This window comes from Rasamsonia emersonii (assembly GCF_000968595.1).
Source record: "Rasamsonia emersonii CBS 393.64 chromosome Unknown ctg1118621759995, whole genome shotgun sequence".
In the NCBI taxonomy this organism is placed as follows: domain Eukaryota; kingdom Fungi; phylum Ascomycota; class Eurotiomycetes; order Eurotiales; family Trichocomaceae; genus Rasamsonia; species Rasamsonia emersonii.
In genome coordinates this window covers 91,247-107,663 of record NW_013563292.1, presented here as the reverse complement: position 1 = coordinate 107,663, position 16,417 = coordinate 91,247, and the positions used below count along the sequence as shown (strand labels likewise).

At 49.6% G+C, this 16,417-nt stretch overlaps 6 protein-coding genes across 6 annotated transcripts; 3 read left to right on the top strand and 3 right to left on the bottom strand.

Moving 5' to 3' along the window:
• Positions 1-914: 914 nt before the first annotated feature.
• Positions 915-2,014, bottom strand: T310_1644 (CCR4-NOT transcription complex subunit 7; the record flags this gene model as incomplete). The annotated part of the gene is made up of 4 exons (XM_013475517.1): positions 915-930; positions 1,114-1,478; positions 1,543-1,640; positions 1,768-2,014. The coding sequence occupies 4 exons, from the start codon at positions 2,012-2,014 to the stop codon at positions 915-917; spliced, it is 726 nt and encodes a 241-aa protein (XP_013330971.1).
• A 3,885-nt stretch (positions 2,015-5,899) lies between these two features.
• Positions 5,900-6,476, top strand: T310_1643 (uncharacterized protein; the record flags this gene model as incomplete). Its single annotated transcript, XM_013475516.1, has 2 exons — positions 5,900-6,012; positions 6,065-6,476. The coding sequence occupies 2 exons, from the start codon at positions 5,900-5,902 to the stop codon at positions 6,474-6,476; spliced, it is 525 nt and encodes a 174-aa protein (XP_013330970.1).
• A 2,061-nt stretch (positions 6,477-8,537) lies between these two features.
• On the top strand, positions 8,538-9,406 carry T310_1642 (uncharacterized protein; the record flags this gene model as incomplete). The annotated part of the gene is made up of 2 exons (XM_013475515.1): positions 8,538-8,993; positions 9,401-9,406. 2 exons carry the CDS (start codon positions 8,538-8,540, stop codon positions 9,404-9,406), a joined length of 462 nt encoding a protein of 153 aa, XP_013330969.1.
• Positions 9,407-9,474: 68 nt separating this feature from the next.
• On the bottom strand, positions 9,475-10,467 carry T310_1641 (uncharacterized protein; the record flags this gene model as incomplete). Its single annotated transcript, XM_013475514.1, has 1 exon — positions 9,475-10,467. One exon carries the CDS (start codon positions 10,465-10,467, stop codon positions 9,475-9,477), a length of 993 nt encoding a protein of 330 aa, XP_013330968.1.
• Positions 10,468-11,497: 1,030 nt separating this feature from the next.
• Positions 11,498-12,985, top strand: T310_1640 (uncharacterized protein; the record flags this gene model as incomplete). The annotated part of the gene is made up of 5 exons (XM_013475513.1): positions 11,498-11,591; positions 11,643-11,772; positions 11,832-12,256; positions 12,319-12,443; positions 12,494-12,985. 5 exons carry the CDS (start codon positions 11,498-11,500, stop codon positions 12,983-12,985), a joined length of 1,266 nt encoding a protein of 421 aa, XP_013330967.1.
• Positions 12,986-13,028: 43 nt separating this feature from the next.
• On the bottom strand, positions 13,029-15,162 carry T310_1639 (uncharacterized protein; the record flags this gene model as incomplete). Its single annotated transcript, XM_013475512.1, has 5 exons — positions 13,029-13,109; positions 13,167-13,181; positions 13,216-13,245; positions 13,304-14,565; positions 14,634-15,162. The coding sequence occupies 5 exons, from the start codon at positions 15,160-15,162 to the stop codon at positions 13,029-13,031; spliced, it is 1,917 nt and encodes a 638-aa protein (XP_013330966.1).
• Between the last annotated feature and the right edge of the window lie 1,255 nt (positions 15,163-16,417).

The following is a 16,417-nucleotide window of genomic DNA, read 5'->3' as shown; positions in this document are numbered from 1 at the left end:
TGGATGAATGAATTGAGCGCGAGTAAGAAAAGGACTAGATACATGAGATTTGAGCTCCCTTTTATAACTTCTTTTTGGTCCTCCATTCCCTTCCTTTTATCGGTCCCTGTTGGACCTTCTTTTCATGGTCCATACTGGACTTCCCTTCCACGGTCCTTGTTGGACTCCTCTGCTTATCTTATCAATGGACCTTTCCTAAATCACGTGACCTTGTGTGCCTAATCCTCAGTTCTGCGGGGTAATGTTTCATCCTGTGTCGCTGTGTTGGACAGCGCTCAGTTCTGTTGGTTCGTAACACAGACCACAACAGTATGGTCAAATGACTAGGGGTAAGTACCTGAGTCGAGTCGAAACTTCCAAGCAAGGCCTTTCTTACTTAGCCAGTGCTTACTTTCCATTTCAGTTGGCTCTGTATGAGATTTAGCAAGAGGGAGAGAGAGAGAGAGAAAAGGCTCTACAAAAAGAAACTTCGCAAGATAAGATAGAACAATAATTCACTAGCCTAACTCAACACCACCGCTCTGCACCTAGCTAACACCCAGAGAGAAGAAAAAATATAGTACTTGCATACCAGCCAACCAACCAGCCAGCCAGACGAGACAAGATGTGACGAATGAGCAGACCCTTAATGAAAAAATTGAATTGCTTGACGATATCCCTCCGCAAAACACCCCAGCTCCAGAAGGGACAAATAAAAGAAAAAAAAAAAAACAAAACGCTGAGAGACTTTGCGATAGCAAAGCAAAAGGTAAAAAAAAAATGGTAACTGCCGTATATATGTACATACACTGGACACAGACAGACAGACAGACAGACGCCAGACGCACCAGAAAATCAGTCAGAAAAAAAAGGATGGGGGAAGGGGTTGGAAGAGGATGGGATCGCTCTCTGATGATGATCTTCTTCATGGCAGGCTAATCACGCAAGTTCCTAGAGAGAAAAGAAGAAAATAAAAAGAAAAAAAAGATATGCACTGCATGACAGCGACATGCCCTGTAGCGACCATCCAAAAAAAAACCCCACTGAGAAAAAAAAAACAACCGATTCATGACTTTCCCATCTGGAATTGCCCAAACACCCCTCCGCCACCTCCAGGTGTGAGAGCCCCCACACCGGCATTGCCTTGTTGCTGAGGTGTCTGATTTCCGGCTGCGTTCGACATTCGAATATATGGTCGCCCCGTTCAGATTTGGCGTCTGCTGCGCCTGGTTGTTGTTGTAATACGTCACCGCGGATAACTGGCCGTTCAATCCCCAAACCTGTCCCGAATACTTGGCCTTGTCAATAGTGCCGTTGAACACAACCTGATGCATCTTCCAGTAGATCTCGCCCGTAACAAGCGAGTCTGAGCCGGCCTGGTGAGCCATGCCCACGCGCTTGATGCCCAGCTTGTCCGCAATATCCTGCAGACCTGACTTCTGCCCCAGGTTGGCAATGATCTGAGCTGCCGCCGGAGTCAGCAGAGAGTCGTTGACAGTCTGATTCCGTCCGGCGTGTTTCATAAGGTATTTAATGTCGGATGTATAGACCGCCTCATCACACCTCTATTAACCTATTAAAAAAAGAGAACGAAAAACTATGAGCATGCTCTGCAACCTCTTCTACAGAACATCTCTGATAGGATGAAAATTGAACCATATCTGTACCACTGAGTTATTCAAAGGGGCATGTATGAATTAAATCAATATTTATATTAGATATCCACAATAGAGCCTTCTGCGACCCTGACTTGTTTTAGATTAAGCTCTGGAACTAATGCATCCTCACATCCAGAAATAACAGTAGCTTCATTATTTAATAGGCGATTAATATTCAACATAGTACTGTAAGCAATGCCACGGGACGAAGCATCGTGCCATACCTCTGGTTCATTGTAGATATCTGAGTCCTTCTTTGCTAGCCCAGCAGGCCTCCAATTACCTATTATTGAGGGGTAAGGAGAGATACAATTCAAGTAGCCAGTCTGGCATAATCCCCCGTATGCTAAATCGACAACTTCGTCCAATGGCGACATGGAAAGGCCAGCAAGGATTTTACGCACTCTGTTATAAGTGACTGCATACCCAGTGAGACACACTCCGAATTCCGCTTGGAAGATGAGGCGAGTATTATCATCGATATCAAAATTGGGGAAATAGTAATACTTGGGTCGATGGTGAGGTGACACGATCGTGATATCGTCGTGAATCACATAAAAGCGTTTCTCATAGTCTCGGTATTTTACTCCGCAGTGACCGATCCATAGAAGGTCCCAGTGGTCACCATAGGGAGAAATCAAAGGATGCGGGTTATTTTGAATGGTTCGAGCGCCCAAGGCAAAAACTCAAAAGTTGGCTTTTTAAGGTAACATCCCAGTCTGCGTCATCCTCGAAAATGAGTGCGCTAGTGATCCTCTCTGCTACAATTCTGGGAGTTTGGTATTAGAGTTAAGACTTTATCGTCCTGGGGGAAGTTGGTACCTCTGCATTGCATTCATATGACCGCGCCAACAACCAATCTCGCCAGGCTTCCGGGAACTTTTATTCCAATTCTGTAGAAAGACATCAGTAGAAGACAAGAGTGACATGGAAATCTGACTAACTGATGGGTAAGTTTATCGTCAACATCATCCGGATATACCCCATCGACCCAGTCCACGGTAAATCCGGTTACAGAGGAGCCTAGAACAATGGCATCACATTTATCTGTTCTTTAAGGCAAGCCAATAGTGAGCACCTTCTCAAACTATTTCAAATTGTCAGCCTCCCCATGATAATTGTAGTCTGCTTTCTTACCCCCAGAGTTTTATTTTGAGTCATGTGGAGGAGGTCCTCTGTGTTCCAGTCAAAATAGCCAGAGCGCAGTGTTGTATGAGAACGGAGGTGGAGAGATAGAATGACATAGAGTAATGCTGCTAGAGGACATGCTCTGTACAACAACGCTACCACTTTCATTTTGCCAAGAGCTTTATCTCCTTTGGGCCATGCCTGTCATGTCAAGATACATAGTAAGTCCTAGATGCTATGGAATGATGCTTTGAGGTTTTAAGGCGTTATGAATGCAATAGTACTAAATTGTAGTCGTTTTCAACAAGGTAGCCAGAAAAGCTCTGATAGAACTGTTATGGCAAAATGTAATCATTTATCACCTGGTTACAACCAAAAAGAAAGTTAAGCAGGACAAGAACTTGTTTAAAACCCTGGTTAGCTGATGCTACCGTATCTAACGCTAGTTCTCCACTTTTCAAATTCTCAATATTAGATGCGTTGACCTCCAGCAAGCTAGTTACCATAGATCTCTGGTTTAATTGCGGTTGGCAGAAGCTCTGGGGGCAGCATTAAACGAATTGTATAGTTTTGGTGAATAGAAATACAACCCCCGAACCACCAGAAACTTGACAAATTTTACATACATCACGAAGAGAGATAGGTTGGCCTCTCCAGTCAGTCATATATGAACTAAAAGCTAAATTAGGAAACATCGGGCTAGCATTAATTATTCATAGAGCTGCACTGCTGCAAATGTATCCTTAGCTCTATATATTGTCCGATCCCAATCATGTTGCGTCGCTCAAACCCTTAGATCTGATACTTGGAGCTTCGATACCTATACGTCATCTACTTGAGGTGCTGGGGGAACGGAGCTGCAACTCTTGGCCCTCAAAGCACATTATGACAATGGTGATGGAGCTAATAAGTCATGGAAAGAATCGACTCCACAATGTGCACAGTGATTGAACAGATGATTGCAGATAGTAGTTGAAAGACAAAAGGGAGAGAACCACGAAAGCTCCAGCCTTGTGCTATCCTCCGCTGCTACTTTCCTGAACCATCATCTATTTTGTCACGGACACGCAAGGTGGCAAATTTGTGGATTGGGTATTCTGATCTTTTAACGCTAGAACACCCACCATTTATGAGGAAAGGGATACATTAGGAAATTACTCCTAGTTGGTTAGCTGGTCCTCTTAATTTTGATTTGCTGTGGAAACCTTCCAACCAACAGCAATCGGTTGTGTTCAATGCTAATAACTGGTCATGTTCAACATTCACGATAGAGCGGTAAACAAACTGACTACGCTAGAGCGTTGAAAATTGATTGCGCTAGAGCAGTTGAAACTGATTGCACTGCTCCATAGAGCTCTAGCGTGATTAATTTCAACCAATTTTCAACCGCTCTAGTGCAATCATTTTGCTCCAGCGCAGCCAATTTCCAGCCACCCTAGCGCAGTCAATTTCTAACTACTCCATTGCAATCAACATCCAAGTTCCAAAGTTACTTTACAAACTCTGTCACCATCCTCCTGCAGGAACGGTTGAAATGGGCTGCAATAGTCGGACAGCTTTTTATGACCACTCGACGGTTTAAGTGATCCCAATACTATTAACGTAATCAGGACACCAAACGGTCCGATCCACCACCAAATTATTGGCCCTCAAAACCAGTACCTGTTTTTGAAGCTTTTTTTCATGCAATTGCTGAGCTTGCAGCAATTTGCAGCCATATCAGCACGCGTAGTTACCCTTTGACATGTCTCTTTAATGTTGTTGGAGGGACGTCATATGCCGAAGCTGCCTTAGTAATCGACCTAAAAAGGCCTTTTACAAGCATCAAAAGCTAATTGTAAATGTCCCTCCCTAGAGACATTAGTAGTATCATGTTTGGGTGGCATTGTGGTCAAAATTGTTGGTATAGAGGCAGTTGAGGTGGTTGAGTTGGGGGACCGGACCGCTCAGTGTCCTGGACCGCTCGGTGTCCGATTACATTATCGTTTAACAATTATATCTATTTCACAATGCGCTTGTTCATTGCACTGATGGATTTTGTCACTATGTTTAGGTGTACATTGAATGTGGTTAGTCACACTTGCTGGTAAATTACACATGGATTAATAAGTTTTACATTCACAGCAGTTGTCATCGGTATATCCAACTCTTATTGCTTGGGTTCTTGCCTATAATACTTGTGCTATCCAAGTAGTTCATCCCGTTTTTAGTTAGGAATAAGGACCTATACACCTGGTCGGGTAATTTGTGCGGCTATGAGATTATACTGAGTTTGACCAAACAAAAATCCTGCAAGTAAATATGAAATCTAGTGGGTTAATATGATAGGTGTGGAAAGTTTGCAATAAATATAAAGTATTATAGCTTGGATAGGTTCCTTTAATTATCTTAAGACAACTATCTTCTACCTCAACCAAACAATAGCTTTATTATGGCTTTTATCTTAATAATATTACCTGTAAAGATTATCTTGGAAATAATAAGGGACCTATCAAATTAATAAGTTCTTTAGAACTACTCTAATTTAAAAGCTTTATTATTAGAAATCCATAAATATTAGTCAAAGAGGATCTTGCCACCTGATGGTCTGATGTTGAGCTAGGCATATATGCACATACCTCGGTGTTCCACTGATCTCTAGTCGTTTTGCCCCTCCACCCCCGCTCCCCAGCGTTGACTAACGGAGTTCAGCACCATGCAGATGCGCTGAACACCTAGGTATGTAGCTAACTCTGCTTTACAGTTAGTTACCTTAGCTTAGTCTTGGTCCATTGAAATTGCTTGCAGCCGCTGACGTCGGTCCTCAGACAGCTCTAGCAGTGAACCAAGTCCAGACCTGGAGCTAGGGCAGGTTCATGCAGGTAGCTTTGAAAGACAGTTTTTACCTTGTCTAGCTGAGATATACGGAATCCTTGGCTTCCTCAGAAATCACCTCACATATATCTATTTTTTTTTCTATACTCTTTAGTTGATTCCCATTCATCACGAAAGACGCTGAGACTGTTGACACTCTGTCGAACAGATCCATCGATATCGAGTGCTTTGCTAAATTGCTCTCAGATATTTTCTCTTTGATCGCGAGAAACAGTCGCTGGTCATTGTGATACCGAGTCAGCTGCTTTAACACCATCACCATGCGCTTCAAGGGGCTTTCTCTGGCGCTCCTCTCGCTCACAGCCCTCGCATCAGCGACGGTGGACAAGCGACAGACACAATCGGTCGATTATGCTTCTCTTTCAGCAGCACTGTGAGTCTTTCCTGTCACAGCCTCTCTTCCTCCCTGCTAATCTCGTCATCAGTGAATCCCTCGTTCAACAAATCCCTACCACCCCAGCCGGGCCCTTCGTCCCTACGAAGACAGTCAACCTGAACAATCTCCAAGACCCCCCGGCCTCCGTCTTGCCCATCCTCATCACAGCTGTGCCGATGTCAGTGATGGGCGACCTCGTGGACCCGCAGTCGCGCAGCTCGCTGGCGAGCGAGTTCCAGGCTGGCAACACCCCTGGCTGGTACCAGAGCCTGCCCACGGGCGTCAAGAGCTACCTCTCTGTCGTGCACTCGCAGATCCAGGAGGGCGCGCTCCAGGCGACGACTTCGCTCCCACTGTCGACGTCCAGCGGTGGTGCCGCTGCACCAGCAGTGCCGACGGGCGCGCTGGCGGCCAACATTGCGGGCGCGGTGGGCATTGCCGGGCTGGCGTTGGCGTTGTAGATACTGATAGAATGTTCTCGTTCAGCGTTGCTATGGCGGTATGAATGATGGGTACGGCGTACTTTCTACGGGCTTGATTTTCTACAAAATTGGGAATTGCATGCGATGGTTTGTCTGTCAAAACGTCTAATGTGATAATGACTGCACTTTATGTATTTATTCCTCAATCATGAATTTTACGCAATAGTCAATTGATGACGAGCTAGGCTACTAGAGTCGAGTTCGCCACTCCACTGAAACCCAGCCTGTCGAGAGAGTTGTAGAAAGCAATGCTCATCGTATCCAAAGTCTACATTCTGCCGATCACATGCGGAGGATGCACGGGACAGCAAAAGGCCGAGGCTCAACCCAACAACTTACACCAACCGCGCCGATCACCGCGCTAAGTCTCTACGCAGCTGCTAGGCCGACGCTTGATCCTGCAGCCGACCTTGTTTAATTAAGCGCTTTGGCGAGCACGAGCCTAACGCTGGCGCTAATTCCAACGCTTAACTGTCTTTGGTTCTCTCGTCCGTGATCCGTCGGGCGCGGCTGCGGACGAACCCTCGTCTGCCGACAATCCTTGCCAGCTTTCTCCCACTGTGGAAGGACAGTCTTTGATGAAGAACGGTCGAGTCGTTGGTCGGACAGGTTACGAGCAGCCATCTATCTGACAAATTCCGTCTCTACAGACGTGAGGAATACGTTTCACAAGACGAGATCGGTCAGTGATGGACGCCTGATGGGCTGGATAGGAGCTCAGCAGCGGTGAATTGAGCCTAATGAGACTAAGCTGACTGTCTTTTTAGTCGATTCCAACGACTAACAAACTCCTCGTCTCGGCTCAGCTCCCTCAAGCCGTCCCATGGGGTCCCCGCCTCCCCGCACGGTGCGCCTGAGCCTGTTCCCCGGGAGTATGAGTCTATGACTGGCAGTTGCGATAAGGAATCTCGCTTCTTACTGGAGAGGACCCAGTTGGACGTCCGGTTTCGGTGCGCGCCGTCTCTGCGAGAAGGAAGAACGAGAGGTCTTTGCAAACAACCGCCGAAATAGCGCATCTACTAACTACCTAGGCACATTTCGAGCACGGTCTGTGATCTGTACGAAGTGAACTCCGTACGCTTAACATCTAGCCCGTCTCTTATGATCGTCAAGACTAGAATCTTCAAGCGCTGTCCCGTTTCTAATTGCGGTTACCAGATCGATTGACACTGCTGATCCGGATCGATCTGCTCTCGGTAATCGGCAGATCGTGCTGATCGAAAGGATATCTAGGTCGAAGTATGCAGAGTCCCTGGAAGAAGGGAAGAAACAGCTACTACGGCAGCACGCACATGCTTGTCACCTGGTCGCCCGGTATCTGGAATAGTACTGGCGGTGGCTGAGGTCTAGTGCGGGGAGGGCTTTGCCCTTCTTCTCACTTTTGTTTTTCCCATTTTAGCGTTATCCACGCTGGGAAGAAATCGAGAGAATGACGAAGATGGCGCCCATAGACGGTGGTCCTGACCGACAGCTCTCAACCAATGCTCACTATACTGCAGAAGTAGAGGACTGACATGCCCTGCTCTCCACAGCCGTCTATCTAGCAAGTTCCGAGGTAGCTGCATGCAGAGTCTAGCATCTAGCATCTGGACAGACAAGGTCCAGAACACTCGCCTTGACCGATCCACCTGCTGAGCAACCGACTATCAGGCAAGCCAGCGGCTCAGCTTGCTCACGGCTGGTGGACCGTGGTCGTACCCAACACCACATTGCTCAATTGGCGTGATTGAAACATGAGATCATTCGAGCTACCCTCAGATATAAGCAAATCCATAGACCTAGGACTGCTGAGTACCAACTATTACTTTCTCCATCCCTGCCATTGGATGCGCAAGCTTCCCGCCAGTTCTGCTTATCTCTCACACTGAGCTCCAGCATTCCACCTCTCCTGTGCTGACTACATTTCTCTATCGACTTACAGCTACTGGCAAGACACGACAGAAGGCACGAAGGACAAGCAGCTCCTTCAACAGACATTCCAGTCTGGAATAGTCGAGATCAACGCAACGAAAAAGACATATCTTTAAGAGCTTTTTCAAAATGCAGCTCCGCCGCTTCCTGCCATTCTTCCTCCTGCCGGGTCTGGCGCTCTCCAAAGCAGAACCCCAGCCGGTGCCTGCGCCCGCGCCCGAACCGCAGGCGACCATCCCGGCGCAAGCACTCCAGGACCTGACCACCATGGCGCAGAGCGTCAAGGAGCTGCTGAGCCCGGAGTCGGTCAACAACATCGAGACGACGCTGAACGGGGCCGCAATCCTGCTGAGCGGCAGCACGCCCAACGACACCAAGGCGCTGCTGAACTCCGTGTCGGGCTTCCTCACGCCCGAGCTGGTCGACGCGGTGGGCAACCTGCTCAATCCGCAGACGGTCAACCAGCTCAAGGACATTGTGGACAGTGCGCACAGCCTGCTGACGCCGCAGTTTGTCAATGAGACGGTGGCGTTGATCAATGATGTTACTCCGGTAGGTTTCTTTGACGAAATTAGGGTGCAGGAGGTATTCCAGAGCTAACTGTGAGTTTCTTTCCAGCTCGTGTCGAGCCTGTCGAAAGTGCTTGCTTCGCTTTTGTCTGCGCTGTTGGGTTGAGGATTGAATGAATGGTCAGCATGAAATGAAATGAATGATATGATGAATTGGTTATTTTTTGGGAGCAAGATCACTACTATGTAATGTTTTCTCTTGTCATTGTGCACCTCATGGATATATATGATTTTGATGCATTGCATGTCCTTAATAATTAAGTTCAATGAATAATAGAAACACGACAAGTATTCAACGAAATGAAATGCCTTCTTCGTATTAACTATTAAACCATTGTGAGCGGTTGAATATCTACAGAAGAACTGGCGAAATATGGTATCGATGCTAGGAAAAAAAAACAGCAAAGGACTGACATGGTATAGATATAGATATAGAGATGCGACAAAAAAGTGACCACCAGATATAGTAAAAAGAAAAGGAATATTTTATCCTCTATCTAGAGAGCACCACTGCTAATCTCACCCCGCAACTGCCGCAGCGCACGATTCAGCGGATGCGTGCGAATCTTCTTGGGCAGGGTCGGATAGATGGCTTTCGCACCCCCAATCGCAACACGATACAGGAAGCGACTGGTCGCCGTCGAGCGCAGCCCGTACTGCTCGCGGACATGGCGCGGGAGCATCTCGGGCGTAACGACGCGGATGAACGGCCTCCGGACGAGCTTCACCCACCGCGGCACGTCGGCGTAGGCTTTCAGATCGTGCACGACGGGGCGCGCGTGCGGATCGACGTTCAGCTTCTCGACCTCCTCGTCCCAGTACGCCCAGAAGGCGTTGCGGTTCTCCGGCCACACGCCGCGCGGCAGACGCAGCGCGACAGTCAGCACCGTGAACTCGCGGTATACGCGCTGCGCGCGGTGGAAGTCGACCTTCTCGAATACGCGCTGGAAGAAGTCCGTCCCCGTGGCGTAGAGAGTCGCGGCAATCCAGAGCCGCAGCTGAGGGTCTTCTGGGTAGTAGTCCCGCAGGTAGTCGTGCCCTTTTCCTTGTCCAGCGCCCTGGCGATTGCTGCTGCTGCTGCTGCTGTTGTTGATCCGCTCGAGGATCTTCTTCCGCTCCTCGCGCGTGCCAAAGGTCAGGCCGTACATGTAGATAACTGTAGTGCGCAGGCCCTCGAAGAGCTTCTCTGCAAGGTTCTCGCTCTGCTGGCTGCCGCTGCTGCCAGCCATACCTGCCTTGGCTGCCTGCAGCAGGATGGCGACACCGCCGCCGGTCAGGAGGATGCCCTCGCGGAGGATCTTGGGGAGGGTGGTGAACTTCTCCAGCGCATCGAGGATTTCTGTGTCAGAGGGGGCGTCGGTGTCAATGGTGAGGTCTGCCTTCTCGATGTCTTTATTATCTGGCTTGTCCTGAATGTTCTCGTCGTGGCTGACGGTTTCCTCTCTTTCGGCGAACTTCAGGTCGGCGACTTGCCCGTTTTGGGATGCCATCGTGCTGGGGATCCCGTGCTCCCCTTCTCTTCTCTTCTCTTTCCTTCTTCCACTTCCTTTTCTTTCTCGTTAGGCTGGTCGATGTTTCAGTCTGGGATGAGGGGATGACGTCCTGAAGACGAAATCAGTGAGAAATATTGTTGAATTGACCAGACACGTACAAGGCAGTACTTCAGACAACAGCTGAACAGTGATTCATGTGCAGTCCGACGGCGGTCGATATTCCTCGGTTCAGCTAACAAGGTTCGCCTCCAGCACGCCCATGCAGAGCGATCACTGCAGAGACTCTGTCCTTGTCCCATCTCCCCGCAGCGCGAAGGGAGTGATTGCGTGCTGTCTGGGGCCCCGGGGCGCCAACGGCCTAAACGCGGACGGATCCCCGAGCCAGCCCGCCGATCCATGCCGCAACAATCAGCTCTCCACCGAGTAAGTGCCTCCATGCTACCTTGGTCGTTGAGGCCGTACCAGGCTACCTAGGTAAATTACTAATGGGCACTCGCGCAGGTTCATTCCATGCGGGACGGCACACGACTAACTGCTGTTGCTGCGCAGCCTGATTCGCCCACCCACGCACTATCAGCTCTCCATCAACTTTGTCCACGGCCAGCGCGCTGATCTCACTTCGCCGGGCACATGAAAATTTTAGCATGCCGAAGCGGAGATACCAGCAAGATTGCCTAGGATCAGTATCTGGTGGAGGCCCCGTCTCGGCCTTAAAGCGCCGGAAAATGGGCCTTCTCCACGGGGTAGTCGTCCGCCTAGCGACGACTAGCCTGCTGCTAGACGAGCTAGCTCGCTCTGTGCTCTGCACGTCTTGTCGGTACTTGCGTCGGTGGGAGATTGCGATTGTCTTCTTTTCCTTCGACCGTCCCGCCGGTGCCAGACCTCGTCAATTGTCAATTGTCACCTCTTGCTGTGCTGTGGGTTCGATATTTATTCTCTCGTCTACATACAGTCTGAAGCAGCACAGCAGACGGACGGATAGGCAGGCAAGCATCTGTCTGGTGCTCTGGCGGTGCGCCCGATCGCAATGGCTGAGAAAGGGAAGACCTTCTTGGACAAATTGTCCAAGTACACCATCGGTGTTAATCGAGGGCCGTTGCTTCCTGACTTCGGCGGGAAAGGTCAGTCTGTCGCCGTCTGATGGTGATTGTGCTGTTCTAACAATATTCCAGAGGGTGTCGAAGAGATTCCCCCCGAGAGGCCATTGACCAGGAAAGAGAAGATCAAGCGCCATTTCCGGCGGTACTGGTGCTGCCATGTCCTGGTGCTCATCATTGGCTTGGCCATTTTCCTGCCTTTGTTGTGAGTACTCACACGCTCTTTTAAGTCTTGTGGATAGGTTATACTGAGCTGGTGAACAGCATCATCTACGGCATTCCCGCCATCTCGCAGGACTTGCTAAACAAAGGCACCATCACGGTCGAATCCGCGCAGATCCTGCAGCCGCGCAAGGACAACGTCATCCTAACAATGATCTCCTCCATCTACATCCCCGGCGGCTTCACCGTCAAGACGGACCCGACCACGCTGGACATGTACATCCCGGATGGCGGGCCCATCTCGCCCTTTGCCCAACTTTTCCTGGCCAAGAATACGGTCCATGGCAATACCAGTATGGGCGTGTACAACCAGCCTACGCCGCTGCTCAACCTGAGCGCGTGGCAGGACTTTGTCAACAACACCGTCTTCCTGCACGACGGGCCGTTGGGGCTGTACGGCCATGTCAACAGCCATCTCGGCAAACTCAGTGCGAACTTGACGCTGCAAAAGACGGTGCACTCGAATGGTAGGTTTGACATATCTACATGTATATGTAAATACCATCGAACGGAAGCTAACGGCGTACAGCTCTGAACCAGTTCAAAGGTTTCAGCATCGACTCGGCCGCGCTGATTCTGCCGCCTGAACCAGACGGCACCAACCTGCTCGCCAACGCGACGCTACCGAACCAGTCGATTCTGACACTGGAAATCGTAAGCCACCCCAGCACTCCATATCACCACTCTTCCTCTAACAGTCTCAGGGCAACACCACCATGAACGTTCTCAGCGGCGACCTGGTCATCGGCACAGCCGTGATCGAGAACCTCTGGATCCGGCCGGGCAACAACTCGGTCACGATCCGCGGGCAGGCCGACCTGGCGACGATCCTGCACAACCTGCCACAGATCCTCAAGTCGCAGGCGGCCGCCATCCGCAACGGCTACCTGGAGCTGACGACGCGCGTGACAAACATCACGTACGAGGGCGAGCTGGTGCCGTACTACACCAACTCGATGGCCAGCCTCCCGCTGACGGCGCAGATCCCGATTCTGGGGCTGATCGTCAACACGCTGAAGACGTTCCTGTCCAGCCCTGCGGCAAAGAATGGACAGGGCCTGCTGGGCGCGCTCAATGCGACGGGTGTGCTGAATGGGTCCGGTGGAAGTGGTGGTGGTCTGGCCGGACTGCTCAACGATACCACCGCGTTGGAGACGGTTGCGCGCCGGCATTTGGAGCATCTCATGACGATCTAATTAATTAACTGAACTGGAGGAATCATGTGATGATGTTAATTCATTAATCATGAGGAATGATTCTTTTTTCTGTCTTGTTTTGTTTGATTTTTGGCTTTTGTACAGGGTTGCCATGTCTATCTATCTATGGATATGGACATGATCATGAACATGAACATGACATGAACATATATATACTTACATACAAGTCAGGTATCTGACTAGTCAGTAATTAATGAATAAATACATACATAATAAAGGAAATTCAATACAGACAGAGTCTTTGTTTTCATATAGTGTTCATGCCCAATCAAACGTATACCCAAGAGACCTCATCACCTGTTCCCATTCGAAGCATGCCGGATCATCGTCATCGTCACTGATATTGCATGGAATACTATTATTATGGACGAAGAGGGCACTATTATTATGATCAGCCCTCAAATCTCGCTGCTTCCACACCCTCTCCACCACCTCGCGGATGAACGACACCGCACGGTTCGCCACCGACGCCCCGATCCTCTCGAGCGTGTCAAAGTTGCGCAGGACGACGATCCGCTCCTCGTCCGTGCGCACGTGGCACGACGCGATGAAATGCGGCCACAGGAAGACGGACCGCCCGCTTTTTCCCGGCGGAGAGATGGGCACTCCGGCTGTCATCAGGTTCAGGATTGTTGTCACGCTGTCGTTGACGACGGGGTTCTCCTCGACGGGTACGTCTGGGTCGAGGTGCTGCAGCAGGATCAGCGCCGCGTGCCGGAATGCCTCCGCTGTGCGGGTCACGGTCGTCAGGGCAGGAGGGTATTCCGTGATGGCGTTGGAGGCAGTCGATGGTGATGCAGAGGCAGATGCAGGGAGCTCTTGAACAAGATTCCGAAGTCTGATTTCTGTCTCTTCCTTCCACGCTCGTAATAACCCCCAGTCTGTAGCGCCTTTCCTCCTTTTCGTCTTTCTGATTCGATAACAAATCTCCAAAATGATAGACAACACCTCATTCGAGCAGCTGGTGAAGTTGTCAATCTCCTCGACTGGTCGCGCGATCTTGCTCAGCCAGTACGAGCCCCCGCGGAACAGAGCCTCCCCGTCAGCAGGATCGACGAGGGTCGTGTATGCCAGAATGCTGCGCGAGGCCAGGAATCCGGCCAGGAAGGTGACGACTCCTGTGTCGCATGCTGCGCCTACGCCTCCAAAGGAGGATGCAGGAAGCTCGAGGATCCGTCGCGCGCCGTCCAAGTGAACGCGCCAGGCCTGCGTCGCGACGGGCCGACAGGAGTTGTCGTTGGCGAACTCGAAAAAGCAGAGCATCAGGATGATGCTAAGAATCTCGGTTTTCGATAGAGATGGTGTCAACGCGGCAGCATTGCGGTTCCCAGTGCCGCTGGTACAGGCAATCATCCGCGACAGCGCTCGAATCGTGGCAGTCTGGTACCGCAGCGCAGTGACCTCATACCTGGCGTCGTAGTGCTTCAGCTGGTTCGCCGCCACGGCCAGCACCGAGCGAAGCACCAGAGGCGAGACCAGCGTGATGGGGATGATCACCTGGCGGTAGCGATTTTTGGAACCGTCTGCGAAGCGGCATTTCGGGCACATCTTGTTGGCGTCTAGTTCGTCAGGAAACATTCTTCGTTCAGCAAAATTCATTTTCAAGGAAACGACGGTTTCTGCTTACAAAAGTCAAAGATGGCCATCTCTGCTGCGGACAGGTTCAGACGCGCATATTGCAGCGATGGCGGTAGCTGATAAGCGTGTCTTTTCTGGGCTGGCGATATTGACTTCAATTGCGACATTTTCTCCGGAACAGAATCCACATCGTTCACCACAATCGACATGTCATCTCGGACATCTGTCCGTGTACTGCTGTTCGAGCAATAATCTCGGCCGTGCAGGTACAAGTCGAAATCGTCGCACGTCATATTGAGGAGGAGTAACTCTGTCGCCTGCCGTCCTCCTGTCGTCGAATCCCTCTGAGCCAGGCTCGTCGTAGCCGCACACTCCTCTGGCTCCAGCCACCGCAGCTTCAGACCATAGATGCACGTCCTCCCACTGTCCCGACAGCGGCGACAGCGCGGTCGCTGCTCGTCGCATTTCACTTTCCGCTGGCGGCAGCAAAGACAGCCCGATCGGGTGCGCGGGGTTTTGAACCGGCCGTAAAAGGGGATTTTGGTGGTTCTTGGACGTGTCTTTGTTGGCGTTGACATGTTGCCATATGCCATGTAGCTCTCTTTCACGAGGATGCTGGTGGTGGTGCTGGGAGAGCACGCATGCGGGTGTGAGTGTTCAACATGTCACGTAGGACACTTCTGTTCAAGGATTCTTTCCAGCAGTGCAGTCATGCGAGTATGGCAGAGAATCAAAAGTCTGTCTTGGAGGTGCAAAATCAGGAGCGTATCCTTATCGCGTGGTTGTTATTGTTATCATGCTAGTCCGTCACCTGCCGGACTTAATTGCTCCGTCCTCCGCGCAGTGCAGGGCATTCCTTTTTGGGTAGAGCCAATGAGGATCCACTGCCCTAATTAGTTAGTTATTAATACTCCAGTGTATATATTAATGGGCCGTATATTTTATGAGATAGTTTCGCAGCAAAATTGCTACATTATGAGACAGTTAATACAAGTTCCATCTGGAAGACATCTCGTGGGCAGTACTTTAACACCCGCCATACAGAGTATAGGGAGTACGATATGAAACAGATTGTCTGTCGAGCTGATGGTTGATCTGGCCATCGTTATCTATATTCCAAGCATATTTGTATATTTATATATTTATCTTCATATTCATATTTGGTTACTACAATTTAATAGCATCATTATTTATGTCCAAGAATAAAACAACGATACTCTGCGAATGTATTCTCCACCCAGTTGACTCGCTGTATATAATCCACATAGTTTGTCCAATCTGCGTATGTCATTATCGTCGAATATGAATAGACTCCATAGACAAGAATACCTCACATCAATCTAGAAGCAGTTTATGATGAGTGTTGATCAGATAAGGGTTGATACGTGACGCCTTTGAAATATCCCGGATGAACTACGCAAACAGGTGTCTAGGATCTTTTTGTACCACTATTATTTAGTTAAATCGTGGAGATGAATGCTATCGGTGTGTATCAGATGGGTAGTAAATGCGGCCATATTCATCGAATTCGAATCATTGTCTCATCATCATCATCATTGTCAGCGTCAGCGTCAGCGTCAGCATACACATCCCCATAAGCATAAGCATAAGCGTCATGTAAACATAACCATAATCATAACCGTAAGCACTTACTTTTCTACCTCGGCAAGGGCGACAGGCCATTTTTTTAAAGCTCAGAACCAGCGACTTCAATTCAATTCAGTATAGTATTTTTCTACTGCAAGGCCATACCTCCTATTCTATCGTGAAGAGAACAAACACCGAAGAGACTGTACCAACTTGATTTACATGCATGCCACCCATATCCTCCTA